This window comes from Colobus angolensis, unplaced genomic scaffold, assembly GCF_000951035.1.
Source record: "Colobus angolensis palliatus isolate OR3802 unplaced genomic scaffold, Cang.pa_1.0 Scaffold93, whole genome shotgun sequence".
Classification (NCBI taxonomy): domain Eukaryota; kingdom Metazoa; phylum Chordata; class Mammalia; order Primates; family Cercopithecidae; genus Colobus; species Colobus angolensis.
Genome location: NW_012123265.1, coordinates 3,074,753 through 3,091,127, shown reverse-complemented (window position 1 = coordinate 3,091,127; position 16,375 = coordinate 3,074,753). Strand labels below are relative to the sequence as shown.

The window sequence follows — 16,375 nt, the reverse complement described above, 5'->3', positions numbered from 1 at the left end:
GCGCCTTCAGGCCTCCCTGCCTTTGCTCAAGCGGTTCCTTCACCCCGATCAAGTTCCTTCCCATTTCTCCATCTGTGGGGATCCTGAACGTGCACCCCCTCAGAGAAGCCCTCCTGGGTTCTCCAATTCTAGTTTATTGCTCCCTCCTATCGATCCTCCAGCAAGCTCATCAGGCCTGTGGACAAGGACAGGTTTGAGGAGAGGATTCCCCGGATCGTGGAGGGGCTACAGAACCGCGCAGCCCGTTCCGAGGGTGCAAAGGGGCCCGGGCAGAAGGGAAGTGGCCGTGCCCAGGCCTGCCTGCCACTAGATCCCCACCCACCTATGACTGCTCATTCCTGCTGTCCTGCCAGACCCACCTTTTCCTGGCCCAAGCCAGCGCACCCCGCGCACTCTTTGCTCAGTCCAAACTCCGAGGCTGGGCGAGGCCAAACCCGGGGCAGTCTCTGGGTGAACAGCAGCGTGTACATCGGCAGCGAACCGAGACCAGCGAGCTGACCATGCGACTGCACCGACTTCGCGCGCGGCTGAGTGCGGTGGCCTGTGGGCTCCTGTTGCTTCTCGTCCAGGGCCAGGGTGAGGCTCCCGCGGAGGGGCGACAGGGACCGGAGTCAGATCTGCCAAATGCTGCGGAGGCAGAACCTGACAGTGCGGGAGGGAAGGCGCCTGGGAGGTAGGAGCTGGTGGAGATGAGAGCGTGGAACTCGTGATCCCCACGCGATGCCTCCCAGCCACCCAAGGTGAGCTCTTAGAAGCGCAGAAAGGTTCCGGCTGCGGGACACCACAGTGAGGAGCCAGCGGACTACAGGGGCTCCAGGAGCGCCGGCACATGCCAGGCCGGGTCGGCAGCCCTGGGTCGGAGTGGGTGAGGGATTGGAGGTGCGGGGATTCAGTCCATTTCCCTCTTATGATTGTGGTTGTAGCCGGTGCTGCCGGCCGATAATAACAATAACAGCTTCTCAAAGCATCTGGCTCTGAGTGTGTTGCTTCCTTAGCCAGGGTGCGCCCTGACCCCTCCAAAGGGGCCTCAGACAAGGTTAGTGGTCCTTGGGGAACAGAAGCCCCCGGGTGCCAGATCCTAAAGCAGACCAAGAGGCCGAAGTGGCTGGGTGCGATTGATTCACGCCTGTAATCCTAACCCCTTGGAAGACCGAGGGGGAGAATCGCTTGAGCCCCGGAGTTGGAGGACAGCCTGGGCAACACAGTGTGACTCAGAGTGTACAAAAAATTAAAAGAAATTAGTGGGCCGTGGTGGCCTGTAACCTGTAGTCCCAGCTACTTGAGAGGTTGAGGTGGGAGGATCACTTTAGCAGAGGAGGTTGAAGCTGCAGTGAGCCTTCTTGGCACTACTGCACTCCGCCAGCCTGGGTGATAAAGCAAAAATCTGTCTTAAAAAAAAAAACAAAAAAACAGCCAAAGAGCTCGTGGTGTCCCTCACGCCATTTACCTCATCCTGGGCAAGTACACAAGTTGGCTTCCAGGGCAAAGGTGATGGCTCTGTGTGCCTGCCAGGCTTCTCCAGGCCCTTATCAGAAGCTCCGGGAGTGTTTCAGCCTTTGGTCCTGTCACCCGAAACGCTCCTAAGTGAATGATCTGACTGTCTCTCCTGAACTTCTCCCAATTTAATCTGCCCAGGTGGAGTCCATACTCTCCCCACCCCATGGTGCATTCCTGCAGGGCTTCCTCTCGTTCCTGCCCTTGACCACATTCTAGAGTTCACCAGGAGCCCAGGCATGAAGATTTGCCCGGCCTCACAGATGGCTACCTTTTAAAGTATTTTGGGCCAGGCACAGTGGTTCACACCTGTTATCCCAGCACTTTGAGAAATGGAGATGGGAGGATCACTTAAGGCTAGGAGTTAGAGACCAGCTTGGGCAACAAGACTTGTCTCTATCAAAAAAAAAAAAAAAAAAAAAGAGTCAGGCATGGTGGCACACATGTGTACTCCCAGCTACTCAGGAGGCTGAGATGGGAGGATCTCAAGCCTAGGAGGCTGAGGCTGCAGTGAGCTGTAATTGCACCACTGCACTCCAGTCTGGGCAACAGATGGAGACCTTGTCTGGCAATATATACACACATACACATACACACACACAAGTTTGGGTTGGACCCATATTCAGGAAAAAATAATTGAAAAGCCATAGGAGGGTACAGGCGATGTGTGCCGTACTCTTTTTACCCAACCAGTCCTGGCTTCTCCTCAGGGATTTTCAAAGTTCCCATGGCATGCACTAGAAACTGCCTGTTCACACTGCAGTACACACAGTGCCCAGCAATTTACACAAGAACAGATGTGTGTACTTGTCCTTGATTTTCATCTAAACGGTCATAAAATCACCTACTTTCTGGGGCCAGGCTTTTCCACTTTCTAACACATAGGGTGGCCTCCGCACATGCCTACATGGTAGAGCTTCTTCATACTGATTAATGGAAGGGCTTCTCTCAAGGATGAAGCAAGTAATGAATCTCTTTATTATATGAGTTGATGTAACAGGTCTCTAACCAGGGACATTTCAGCAGGTGACGTCCTTTGCTGTAACAAACATCAGGCATCAGTGGCCAGTGGCCACAGGGAATTACCTGGATAGACATCCCCTCCAGCAAGGAATTGTGTGCAGGAGCGTGTTACTGGGGAGAGGAGTGGGCCTTTTGACTTGGAGACATTGTTAAAATGTCCTCTCTGGTGCCTGTAAATGTCTACTGACCCCTGCCTCACCCACACCAGGTGGCATCGAACATGTTGATCCATGTTGAGCTGACAGGTGTAGGGTGGCATTGGCTCCCTAAGGCTGTTTTGTTTTTTGACTTTTTTTTTTTTCTTGAGACAGGGTCTGACTCTGTTGCTCAGGCTTGAGTGCAGTGGTGCCATCTCGAATTACTGCAACCTCTGCTTGCTGGGTTCAAGCAATTCTCATGCATCAGCCTCCCAAATAGCTGGGTCTACAGGCACACGGCACCACACCCAGCAAATTTTTGTATCTTTTGGTAGAGATGGGGTTTTACCATGTTGGCCAGGCTGGTCTTGAACTCCTAATCTCAAGTGATCCACCCACCTCAGCCTCCCAAAGTGCTGGGATTACAGACGTCAGCCACTGCGCCTGGCCTGTGTTTGGACTTTTTATTATGGAACTGGGCTCAGATTTCCCAAACCCTACAGAAACAGAACCTGAGATTCCAAAAGGGAAGGTGCCAGGTAGGTGAGAGCTGGTGGGAATAACTACAGCAGGTGAACCTTCCTGAGGCACAGAGAGGGTTAAGGCTGCTAGAGGGCTGCACAGCACCAAGGAATAAGCCAAGTCTGAGGTAGAAAGAGTAATGTACCAAATCCAACATACCCATTGTCCACCTTCAGCAATGATGAAGATCTTGTTTTTGTTTTTGTTTTAAATCAGCTTTCTCAGGTTGAATATAACCGGGTGTTTTCTGGATGGCCACCTCCCCCTTGCACCATTATTTGAAACAAATCCCAGATATTATATCATCTGTAAATTTTTCATCAAGTCCTACTAAAAGGAACATAAATGTATGTGTGTATTTCCATAACATATTGTTCTCAATTTAATGAAATATATAATCGAATATTCTTTTAATGTTTATAAATGATACTTGTATTAATACAAGTTTGTTTTTTTTTAAAATCAGGATTCAAATAAGGTTCCTACTTTGCAAATTGGTAGGCATTTCTTTTTTTCTTTTTTTTTGAGATGGAGTCTCATTCTGTCGCCCAGGCTCACTGCAATGTCTGCCCCCCAGGTTCAAGGGATCCTCATGCCTCACCCTCCCAAGTAGCTGGAATTACAGGCACACGCCACCACACATGGCTAATTTTTGTATTTTCAGTAGAGATAGGGTTTCACCATATCGGCCAGGCTCATTTCGAACTCCTAACCTCAGGTGATCTGCCCACCTTGATCTACCAAAGTGCTCGAATTACAGGCATGAGCCTCCATGTCCCACCAATTCTCTTGGATTTATACTTAGGAGTGGAATTGCTGAGTCATATGGCAGCTCTATGTTTAATCCCTTGAAAAACTGCCAGACTGTTTTCCAAAGCAGCTGCACCATTTTACCTTCCCACCGGCAATGTATGAAAGTTCCAAGTTTTCCACCTCCTTACCAACACTTATTATCATATGTCATTTTTATGTGTTTCTTGAATCTCTTTCAGTCTCCAAATTTACCTTCTGCCTCTCTTTTATGTTCTTTCTAAATTTTGTTGCATGTTGAAGAAACCACTTTATTTGTTCTGGAAAAGATACCACCATTTAGGTTTTGCTGATTGCATCCCAGTGGAGTCTCTAACTGTTCTTCTGTCCCCTGTTGACCCTGTAAACTTGTATTTATAGTCTAGAGACATAATCAGATTTGGGTTTTAGGTTTTATTTTGTTTTGTTTTTTGGAGGACTACTTCACATGTGGTGCTGTGTACTTCTGAAAGAAAATATGTAATATCTGGTTGCCTTGCTTTTTGTGATACGACAAAATGAGTGGTTGACATCACAGTGAGAATTCAATGTGCATTACTCTTACTGTGAATGAGGTAAAGCTCTCTTTGTTTATTTAAGAGACACTGATTTTTATTGCTTATTGTGAACTTATTCTTATGCTGCTTTTCCTTTTGTGTAGCTGGCATATTCTTTGTTTGTAGAAATTCTTTATCTATTAAGAGGACTGATTTTCTCTGTTAGGTGATTTTCAGTCACTTTCTCCCTCCTTGATCCCTACAGCAGTCATGCTATGCTTTTATTGTTGGAGACTGTGTTTTGCTTTGTTGCCTAGGCTAGAGTACAAGGGCCAGATCATAGCTCATGCAGCATGGAACCCCTTTTGCCTTAGCCTCCTGAGTAGCTGAGTAGCTGGGAATATAGGCCCACACCACCATGCCAATACAGGTCCACACCACCACACCCAGAGGCTGTGCTTTTTTGTTTTTGTTTTTGCTTTTTTGAGACAGGTTCTCACTCTGTCACCCAGGCTGGAGTGCAGTGACCCGATAATGGCTCATGTAGCCTCAACCTCCCAGGTTCAAGCAGTCCTCCCACCTTAGCCGGCCAAGTAGCTGGGACTACAGGCATGCACCAACATGCCCCGATAATTTATTTTCTTGATTTTTTTTGCAGAGACAGAGTCCCACTAGGGTCCCCAGGCCGCTGCAGTGCTTTTTATGTCCTAGTCACAGCCATACTTCTCTCTTGTAGCTCTTTTCACCAACATCGCTCATGGTTTGGAGGATGCTTTATTTATGTCATTTCTTGCCACCTTGGACATGACATCCCTGAGGACAGGAACCTTGCCTGCCCAATTCCCACCATCATCCTACTGTCACATGACCTGGCACACAGTTGAAAGGACACTCTAGTCCCAACAAGGGCATGTGACCCTTTGTTTGAAGGTCCTAGGGCTGAATGATGATGTCGGGCCCCAAGAAGCCTCAGCCTGGTGGGATGCAGACAGGCCCAGGAAGGCAGAGCAGGAAGGGAGTGTTACAGGCAGGAAGTTCGTAAAGCCTGTGTTTATAGATCAGGATCCCTTGAGCTGAGCTGAGGATGGCAAGGAGGCAGCAATACCAACAGTCTGGGAGGGCAACCAATTGGACACCCCAACTGTGATGTCTGTCTCTCTGCCCACAGGCCAGGACTCTGCCAGTCCCATCCGGACCACACACACGGGCCAGGTGCTGGGGAGTCTTGTCCATGTGAAGAGCGCTGATGCGGGGGTCCATACCTTCCTGGGAATTCCCTTTGCCAAGCCACCTCTAGGTCCGCTGCGATTTGCACCCCCTGAGCCCCCTGAATCTTGGAGTGGTGTGAGGGATGGAACCACCCATCCTGATGTGTAAGCTCTCCCAGGGGTCCAGGGAACTCCAGGCCCTGGGGCAGGGGTGGGGTGCTCTGAGCTCAGCTAGGCTGCAATTGTTATGTCACCTAAACCCCCACAGCCAGTTTTCCTTCTGAGTTTCGTGGATCCCCACGTGCATTTTTCCAGTGAGCATGCTGAGGCTGGGGAGGGCGAATAACTTCTCAGACTCCTGGCTCAAGGCTTGGCATTCAGGAGGCATTGGCTCCAGGTGCTGAAGGGAGGGACAGACACACAGATCTCCCCAGATTCTGGATATGCCAAGCTTTCTCTGCCACCAGGGGCAGGTGTCTCTGGGAAAGGTTCGATGTAGCTCTATGAACCTTGTAGGAGCCCCTAACTCTAGTGGCAGATGTTGCAAATAGCTGAAGAGAAGAGTAGTGGTAGCTTCCTGGGGACCTGCACTTTCCACAGTCACTGTGTCCACCGACAGGGCCAGGAGCCATTGGCCAAGAGACGTGTATATTTTTCCAACTGGAGGCCATGTGGGAATGATGAGTTTTTGAGAGTTTAGACTTGGGATGAGGGACATCCCACTGCCCTTCTCATGAGAAATTAACATCTATTCACTCATGTAGCACACATATGTGGGCTACTCCCCTGTGCCAGGCCTGAGGGGGTACAGCGATATAGTGGTGAATGTCAACACATGCAGCCAATGGTTCTCATAGAAACCCCTGAGAGTCAAGGTTTCTGGTGTCGGGAGGAATGATACCCAAGGTCCTCAATGACCTCGAAACCTCCCTGGAAGTCCAAGCTCCATCCCAGCTTCCCCAGAGCCTGTGGCCTGTAACTTGGTGGGAAGGGATTTTTGAGAGGGATCATGTGTGAGCAGGATATTGTGAGAAGGGGCTGAGGGTGGTTGGGGGCACATCTGAACCCAAGGTCTGGTTTTGGCCATGATGCGGTTGCTGGACTGATTGTTGGCTCTGGTTACCAGGTGTCTTCAGGACCTCACCATAATGGATTCAGAGGCTCTGAGCCAAGTCAATGTGACCATCCCTTCTGTCTCCATGTCTGAGGACTGCCTGTACCTCAACATCTACACGCCGGCCTATAGCCATGAAGGCTCTAACCTACCAGTGAGTGTCAGGCCACAGTTCACTGGGAGTTGGAGGACAGTTCTGCAAGAAGCTGGAAAGGACAATATTAGCTCAGGCCCTGCTGCAGAATGGACCATGCTGAGAAACTTCTCACTGTCAGGTCCAGGAAATGCTCCTTACCCAGGCTGGGCAGCTGGCCCCTGGGCATGAGGTCACAGAGTTCTGGCTACTCCAAGAGGTCAAAGGCTGTGGCTCTGGGCTGGACCCAGGACTCACCCAGCCAACTCACACCCAGGACATCCACTCAAGTGCCCAAGGGCTGCACCTTGAGGTTACCAAGAATTCCAGCCATGGATAATCTGTTGGGCCTATAAGAATGGGCACACACAAAAACTTTTTCTGTTAGAGGTGGCATCATGCTCTGTTTCCCAGGCTAGAATGCAGTGGCGTGAACGTAGCTCTCTGTTGCCTCGAATTCCTGGACGATCCTCCCATCTCAGCCTCCCGAGTAGCTGGGAATGCAGGCCTATGCCACCATACCTGGCTAATTTTTTAAAACATTTTCTGTTGAAATGGGGTCTCACTGTGTGGTTCAGGTTAAGGACATTTTTGATTGATGTTCATGTGGAGCCGTCAGGGAGACGCCCCTTTTCTTTCCACTTTGGTGAGTTTTCTGGGACAAATGAAACCAGGCTTTGATACGAGACGTCAATCCAAAAGGTGTGAGGCCTAGTCTTCCTGATAGATCCTGGGTACCTGGTCTGTGACTCATGTAATGAATTTGTGCTGGAGTTCTAATGGGGAGGTAGACAGAGGCAAAGCACTGGTTGGTCTAGGTAGTGGCCCTGGTGGGGTTCAGGCTGAATGGGAACATCGTGGTAGCTGCCTTGATTTCCCCAGGTGATGGTGTGGATCCACGGTGGTGGGCTTGTTTTTGGCATGGCTTCCATGTATGATGGTTCCATGCTGGCCGCCTTTGAGGACGTTGTGGTGGTCACCATCCAGTACCGCCTGGGTGTCCTGGGCTTCTTCAGGTGAGACTAGGGCTGGGCTGGGCTGCGCAATGAGGGCTGAGTGGGGCCAGAACAGCCCTGTGATCCCTGTCCCTGCTACTTCTCAGCACTGGAGACAAGCATGCAACCGGCAACTGGGGCTACCTGGACCAAGTGGCCGCACTACGCTGGGTCCGGCAGAATATCGCCTACTTTGGAGGCAACCCTGACCGTGTCACCATTTTTGGCGAGTCTGCAGGTGGCACGAGTGTGTCTTCCCTTGTTGTGTCCCCCATGTCCCAAGGACTCTTCCATGGGGCCATCATGGAGAGTGGCGTGGCCCTGCTGCCTGGCCTCATTGCCAGCTCAGCAGATGTTATCTTCACGGTGAGTGCCCTCAGCTGCAGAGGCCTAGGCCTGCTACCTCCTCTCATACCCCTCAGAGCCTCTGTCTGTTAGCCAGGGATGACAAGAGCCATTCAGGAGCAGGCACCAGGAGCTGCCGCCTACCTTGGAATTGCTGGCGGGCTCCAGGGTCAGAATGTACATCCTTCTGCCATTGCAGAGGCCAAGTTTGTTCTGTGGCCTCTGTGCAAAGTTGTCACCCTAGGGATCCCCATCATGAGGAGAACCATCTAGGCAGATGGGATGGTCCTTCTGTCTGGGACTTCTGAGTTGGAACAGTGTCAGACCTGCAGGAATTCATACGCAGTACCCTGTGAGATTTGGGGTGCCCCTGTTCTTGGCCAGGGCATTGGGCAAACTCCTGTCCTCTACCTGGAAGGATGAGCCAGCTCCTGCCTGCTTCCTTTGCAGGTGGTGGCCAGCCTGTCTGCTTGTGAGCAAGTTGACTCTGAGGCCCTAGTGGGCTGCCTGCGGGGCAAGAGTAAAGAGGAGATTCTTGCAATTAACAAGGTCGGTCTAAACAGATGTGGGTGTAGAGGAAGGGGTGCAGTAGGCATAGGGCTCTCAGGCCTGCATGCTCCTCATATTCCCTGGGCATATTACCTCATCTGCATGCCTGGGTATCATAGCCCTGGGTGGGGACTGAAGGTTGGTGCATGCCCGAGCCAGGCATTGATCTCCTGGGGTGGATATGAGCATCTGAAGGTGAACCAGGAAGGAGTGGAAGGTACTCAGAGGTCATCAGAAGATGTCTGGGACCCAACCTTCTTCCCTGACCTTGCATTTCCCCTCAGCCTTTCAACATGATGATCCCCGGAGTGGTGGATGGGGTCTTCCTGCCCAGGCACCCGCAGGAGCTGCTGGCCTCTGCCGACTTTCAAGCTGTCCCCAGCATCATTGGTGTCAACAATGATGAATTCGGCTGGATCATCCCCAAAGTGAGGCCCAACCCAAGCCCTCAAGTGCCTGGGGAGCCCATCTGGTAGTGGGGAGTGTTCAGGGCTTCACAGCTCCAGGCTCATCCCATCCCCAGCTGTAGACTCTCTCCTGGCCACCAGGTCACGGGTATCTATGACACCCAGAAGGAAATGGACAGAGAGGCCTTCCAGGCTGTTCTGCAGAAAATGTTAACGCTGATGGTAAGGCTCCTGGGGTCCCTCGCCAATGGAGAGGGGCTCCTCTCCTGTGCTGAGGCAGAGGAAATTCAACCCCCAGATACCCTGCCTATGTAGTGACCCCCATGAGCAAAGGCCCGAGTGTTTGTGTGCTTGGGGGTGGGGTCACCTCAGAGCCTCGCCTTTGCTCCCCCTTCCTGTTCCATTTCACGGTCCGTCTCCCCAAGTCCGAGGCCTCCTCCTCCTTGCCCTTGACATCCAGCCTAACCTGCCTCTTCCTGATCCACCTGGAGTAGATGTTGCCACCTACATTTGGTGACCTGCTGATGGAGGAGTACGCTGGGGACAATGGGGAGCCCCAGAGCCTCCAAGCCCAGTTCCAGGAGATGATGGCAGACTCCATGTTCATGATCCCTGCACTCCAAGTAGCACATTTTCAGCGTGAGTATATTTGGACCTAAGGCCTGACTGGCAGGGGTACAGCTCAGGGCTGTGGGTCCCAGGTGAGACCTGCTGCTGTCCGGGTCCCCACCCATTTTTTTTGGGCGCCTGGGACACTTAAGGTCCATCACTGCAGTAAATCCTTATGGCTAGCCCAAGAGACAGACATTTCCCCGTTTCACAGATGAGGAAACTGAAGTTAGGGACCTTCAGTGACTTGCCCAAGATGATACAGCTAAGAAGTCCAAGGCCATGATTTATCCCGTCTCTTCCTCTGCTCCTGCCCCAGCCTGGGGTTCCACACCCCACTGTCCAGATTCCAGCCAGCTTTGGACCTAGGTATCTTATCACCATGGGTGAGGCAAGAAGGCTTCAGGGGAGGGGCCACTGTGTCACGGGCTGTCCACCCCACAGGTTCCCGGGCCCCTGTGTACTTCTATGAGTTCCAGCATCAGCCCAGCTGGGTCAAGAACATCAGGCCGCCGCACGTGAAGGCAGACCATGGTGATGAGCTTCCTTTTGTTTTTGGAACTTTCTTCTGGGGCAATTACGGTGAGTCTTCTTCCTTTCCCGGAAGGTGGCTGGGTCCCTGGCTGGGTCCCTGAGGGGTGATTGATTGTCCTCACTGCCCAGATAAGGAAACTGAGGCTCAGAGACAGGATGAGATCAGGCGTCCAAGATTTTACAGCTCCAGAGGCTGTGCCAGGATTAGAATTCATGACTCTTCAGACTGTGGCCTGTGCTCCCTCCGTCCCTCCCCACCCTTGGGTGTCTGCCTGGTGCAGGACGTTTGTTTCTTCAATGACTCCCAGTGACAGAAGGAAGAAGGAGCCTTCAGGGCCAGGAAGGAGCCCAGGATGGAGTCAGCCAGAGCCTGGGCTAAGGGAAAAGTTTGGAAAAGGGGAGGGCTGGCTTCTGAGGGTGGTGAGAGAAAAAGCAGAGAAGCGGGACTGGGGGCCGAGGGCTGTGGGCCATAGACAAGCTCCACCTGGGATGCTGAGGTGGGCCATCCTGACCAAGACACATGTCCCCTTCCTCTCTGCAGCTAAATTCACTGAGGAGGAGGAGCGGCTAAGCAGGAAGACGATGAAGTACTGGGCCAACTTTGCTCGAAACGGGTGAGACATCACACCCCTCCCTCAACCTCCCCGGGTTGGGAGGCTTGTGCCCATCCAGCAATCTCCTAGTCTAGGGTGACCTCATGATCACACCCGCATCCTTAATCACATGATAGCCCCTTCCCCAGCCGCGGGACCCACTCAGATAGGGTGGGGGTGCTGTGGGGCAGTGGACACGCTCCACCTCCCTGGTCTACCTGGAGGGTGGGCACCAGTGCTGTGCCACTGGCAGGGTCTCCCTCTCAGAGAGAGGGATACAATAGAGCCGGCCGCCCTGCCCCCACTGGAGCTGACACTAGCTGGAGGGAATTTGTTTCCTGTTTCTGGAAGACGCCCCCCTCACTCCCCAAGCCCACCTGGCCTGCTTGGCTGCCTTGCCTGACCAGACTCAGGGTGCTCAGGTCTGGCCTCCAGGGGCTCAGAATGACCCTCGTATCGCCCTGCTGGGACGGCATGTCTATAGGAACCCCAACGGCGAGGGTCTGCCACACTGGCCGCTGTTCGACCAGGAGGAGCAATACCTGCAGCTGAACCTACAGCCTGCAGTGGGCCGGGCTCTGAAGGCCCACAGGTTCCAGTTCTGGAAGAAGGCGCTGCCCCAGAAGATCCAGGAGCTCGAGGAGCCTGAAGAGAAACACACAGAACTGTAGCTCCCAGTGCCAGGGAGGAGGGGTTGGGCTTGCTTACAGGCGAGCGTCAGCCTGCTGTGCCCACACACACCCACTGAGGAGAAAGAAGTTGATTCCTTCATTCATGCAGCCATTCATTCATTCTTCCGTCCATCCATTCAGAAAGCATTTATTAAGAACTTACTCAGGCATGAGGGCTCATATATGTAATCCCAGCTATTGGGGAGACTGAGATGGGAGGATGGCTTGAGGCCAGAAGTTAGAGACCAGTCAGGGCAACCCCTTCTCAAAAAAAAATAAAAAAGAAAGAGAGAGTGATTAGAAACTAAATAGGAAAGTTTTGAGTTTCAAGTCAGTGACAAGTAGAAAAGATTTTTAAAAAGCAAAGAAAACAAAATATAAGGAAAAGGAATATGAGAAAATTAAAAATAAAAAGTGAATAATAGGCCAGTCACTGTGGCTGTTTCCTGTAATGCCAGCACTTTTGGGAGGTCATGTTGGGCAGATCACCTGAAGACAGGAGTTAGAGATGATCTTGGCCAACATGGTGAAACCCCATCTCTTTGAAAAATACAAAAATTAGACGGGCGCAGTGGTGCACACCTGTCATCCCAGCTACTCAGGAGGCTGAGGCAGGAGAATCCCTTGATCCCAGGTAGCGGAGGTTGCAATGAACCGAGATCACAGCACTACACTCCAGCCTGGGCAACAATGCGCGACACCGTCTCAAAAAAACCAGCCAACCAACCAAACAAACAAAATCAAGCCACCCATTCAACTATCGATGTCCTGCAGAGGTAACTCACCCCGCTTTTGTAAGAAGCAAGACTGGGCTTGTCCATAGGCCCCTGAGCCTGGGCTGCCTGCACAGCGGCCAGGAAAGTCAAGCTGCTTCCTCAGTGGCCCGTCTCCTGAAGTTTGCTCCTCTCAGTGGTTCTACAGACACTGTAAGGCCCATACTCACAGGATATTAGCACACTTGCCAAGAGATTCCTGTCCCCTGGCTCCCAGGGGCCTCTCTATCCAGGAAGATGTCCTCTCGCCTTTCAGAATTCCCCTGCCAACCTTTGAACCGCCTGAGCATCCCCGAACTCACACTGTGTGTCCACATGATTATTTTCCTACTTACCTCATTGTTGTCCCTAAACTTTCCTCCTGCCCCGCTCTGCAAAAAACTTCATATTTTATCTCAATGTGCAAAGGTGGCCAACTGTGTTCAAGCAGCATCTTGGTTTCACCCAAGTATATTCTCTCTGTCATTAAGAGGCTGTATTCCTGTCCCATAGACCCTAACGATCCCCTTATGCCCCTACCTCTGACCAACTTGCCTCTCAGGGCACCCGTTTTCCAGGGGGAAAGTCTCCCTTCTTTCCACCCACAGCCTTTAAGCCCAACTACAGAGCCTTTTGAAGTTTGGGGTGAAAGACCAGAACACCCACATTGCCCATTTTGGCCACCCGGTGGTAGACAAAGATAATATTAAGCCTGGACTGACTTGAATTTGAGAGAGGGAGGAGACTTTCCTTTCAATGAACACTGTTTGGTGCATAATGTTCCCACTACATTCTGAAAGCGTTTATTGAGCACCAACTGCCTGCATGTCTCTGTATGTTTTTCAGTTCTGCAGATGTACAATATACTTTCCCAAAGTCGGTTCCCAGGATTACTGTTTAGACTTAATAGTTAATTTTTTAAAAAATCAGCTTTATGGTGAAATACATTTGAATTTACTTCCTCCTTTTTTTTTTTTTTTTTTTTTTTTTTTGAGACAAGGTCTCGTTTTGTCACCCAGGCTAGAATGCAGTGGTGCAATCACACATCACTGTAGCCTCCACCTCCGGGCTTCAGACACTAAAACCTATAGTTACAGGGCCATGGCACACTCCTGTGCCTAGGCGGGTTGCTTGCCTCTGGCCTGTCAGGGCTCCCAGTGTCTCTGGACCCTCAGGTGATGTGAGAGCCTCCCCTGCTGCAACATAGGCCTGGGAGTGCCGGGTCCCCAGCGCTCAGACGACAGGTCCAGGCCCTTGTGAAATGTTTGTCGACTGGATAAATGACCAGCCCTGGTCTCCGCCAGAGGTGAGGAAACTGAAAGCCACCGAGGCAAAGGGGAGCGCTCCTTAAGAAGCACCTCAGACACGTGTACGTTTCAAAAGAAGGGCGTGACTGAGTAGGGAGGGGACCGCGGAGACCTTCAGACACTAGACTGTAAGATGAGGGTTTGTGAAGGGGGACCCAGGAAACTAAGTCCTGAAAACAAGGAGGAGCTTCCAGAATGAAGGGTGCCGTCACGCCTCCCTGCCTTTGCTCAAGCGGTTCCTTCACCCCAATCAAGTTCCTTCCCATTTCTCCATCTGTGGGGATCCTGATTGTGCACCTCCTCAGAGAAGCCCTCCTGGGTTCTCCAATTCTAGTTTATTACCATCTCCTATCAATCCCCCAGCACGCTCATCGGGCCTGTGGAGGAAGACAGGTTTGAGGAGAGGATTCCCTGCGTTGCGGAGGGGCTGTAGAAGCAGCGCAGCCCGTTCCGAGGATGCCAAAGGGGCCCGGGCAGAAGGGAAGTGGCCATGCCCGGGCCTGCCTGCCACTAGATGCTCACCCATCTATGACTGCTCAGTCCTGCTCTCCTACCAGACCCACCTTTTCCCGCAAAGCCAGCGCACCCCACCCACTCCCTGCCCAGTCCAAACTCCAAGGCTGGGCGAGGCACTGATCCACGGCTGGAACGACCCGGGACAGCCTCTGGGTGAACAGCAGAGTGTACATCGGCAGCGAACCCAGACCAGCGAGTGACATGCGGCTGCACCGACTTCGGGCGCGGCTGAATGCGGTGGCCTGTGGGCTCCTGCTGCTTCTAGTCTGCGGCCAAGGTGAGGCTCCCACGGAGGGGTGACAGGGACCGGGCTGAGATCTGCCAAATGCTGCGGAGGCAGAACCTGACAGTGAGGGAGGGAAGGTGCCTGGGAGGTAGGAGCTGGTGGAGATGACAACGTGGAACTCGTGAGCCCCAGGCGACGCCTCCCAGCCGCCCGAGGTGGGCTCCTAAAAGCACAGAAAGGGTCTGGCTGCAGGACACCACGGCGAAGAATCAGCGGAGTACAGGGGACCCAGGAGCTCCGGGAAATGCCCGGCCGGGTCGGCAGCCCTGGGTCGGAGTGGGTGAGGGATTGGGGGTGCGGGGATTCAGTCCATTTCCCTCTTATGATTGTGGCCGTAGCGGGTGCTGCCGGCCGATAATAACAATAACAGCTTCTCCTAGCATCTGGCTCTGAGTGTGTGGCGTCCTTGGCCAGGGGGGCGCCCTGACCCCTGCAAAGGGGCCTCAGACAAGATTAGTGGTCCTTGGGGAACAGAAGCCCCCAGTGGCCAAATCCTAAAGGGAATCCAAAAGGCTGCAGTGGCTGGGAGTGATTGGCTCACGCTTGTAATCCCAGCACTTTGGAAGGCCGAGGGGGAGAATCGTTTGAGCCCAGGAGTTGGAAGCCATCCTGGGCAATATAGTGAGACTTGGTGTGTACAAAATATTTAAAGAAATTAGAGGGCTGTGGTGGCCTGTGACCTGTAGTCCCAACTACTTGGGAGGCTGAGGTGGGAGGATCACTTTAGCAGGAGAGGTTGAGGCTGCAGTGAGCCTTCATCACACTAAAGCACTCCAGCCTGGGTGAAAAAGCAAAAATCTTTCTCAAAAAAAAAAAGGCAAAGAGCTCATGGTGTCCCTGATACCATTTACCACATCCTGGGCAAGGACACAGCTTGGCTTCCCGGGCAAAGGTGATGGCTCTGTGTGCCTGCCAGGCTTCTCTAGGCATTTTTCAGAAGCTCCGGGAGTGTTTCGGGCTTTCGTCCTCTCACCCGAAACTCTCCTAAGTCTATGATCTGACTGTCTCTCCTGACCCTTTCCCAGTTTAATCTGCCCAGGTGGAGTCCATACCCCCCCGCCCCCGCCCCATGGCGCACTCCTGCAGGGCTTCCTCCAGTGTCTGCCCTTCACCAGATTCTAGAATTCACCAGGAGCCCAGGCATGAAGATTTGCCTGACCTCACAGATGGCTACCTTTTAAAATACTTTGGGCCAGGCACAGTGGTTCACACCTGTTATCCCAGCACTTTGAGAGGCAGAGATGGGAGGATCACTTGAGGCTAGGAGTTAGAGACCAACTTGGGCAACAAGACTTGTCTCTACCAAAAAAAAAAAAAAAAAAAGAAAGTGTCAGGCATAGTGGCACACACCTGTACCCCTAGCCACTAGGGAGGCTGAGGTGGGAGGATCTCAAGCCCAGGAGGTGGAGGCTGCAGAGAGCTGTAATCACACTACTGCACTCCAATATGGGCAACAGATGGAGACTTTGTCTGACACATATATATATATACAAAATTTTGGGTTGGACCCACATTCAGAAAAAATAATTGACAAGCCATAGGAGGGTACAGGTGATGTGTGCCGTACTCTTTTTACCCAACCAGTCCTGGCTTCTCCTCAGGGGCCATCAAAGTCCCCATGGTGCACATTCGAAACTGCCTGTTCACACTGCAGTACACACAGTGCCCAGCAGTTCACACAAGAACAGATGTGTGTACTTGTCCTTGATTTTCATCTAAACGGTCATAAACTCACCCACTTTCTGGGGCAAGGCTTTTCCACTTTCTAACACAAGGAGTGGCCTCCACACACCCCTACATGGTAGAGCTTCTTCATACTGATTAATGGAAGGACTTCTCTCAAGGATGAAGCAAGTAATGAATCTCTTTTTTTTTTTTTTTTTTTGAGACGGAG

At 52.1% G+C, this 16,375-nt stretch overlaps 2 protein-coding genes across 2 annotated transcripts in view; both read left to right on the top strand.

Annotated features, from left to right (window-relative positions):
- Positions 1–11,720, top strand: LOC105504588 (cocaine esterase-like). The gene is given in 14 exon segments (XM_011932081.1): positions 1–360; positions 362–429; positions 431–576; positions 5,631–5,835; positions 6,797–6,938; positions 7,800–7,933; positions 8,020–8,278; positions 8,708–8,806; positions 9,091–9,234; positions 9,355–9,435; positions 9,708–9,852; positions 10,267–10,404; positions 10,898–10,970; positions 11,434–11,720. Coding segments are annotated over 14 exon segments (1,857 nt in total). The 5' UTR covers positions 1–324; the 3' UTR covers positions 11,621–11,720.
- A 2,086-nt stretch (positions 11,721–13,806) lies between these two features.
- Positions 13,807–16,375, top strand: part of LOC105504634 (cocaine esterase-like) — a gene marked incomplete at its 3' end in the record, with an annotated part of 11,352 nt that continues 8,783 nt past the window's right edge. Inside the window, 3 exon segments of the mRNA XM_011932141.1 lie at positions 13,807–14,247; positions 14,250–14,391; positions 14,393–14,472. Of these exon segments, the coding sequence (XP_011787531.1) occupies positions 14,136–14,247; positions 14,250–14,391; positions 14,393–14,472 (334 nt within the window).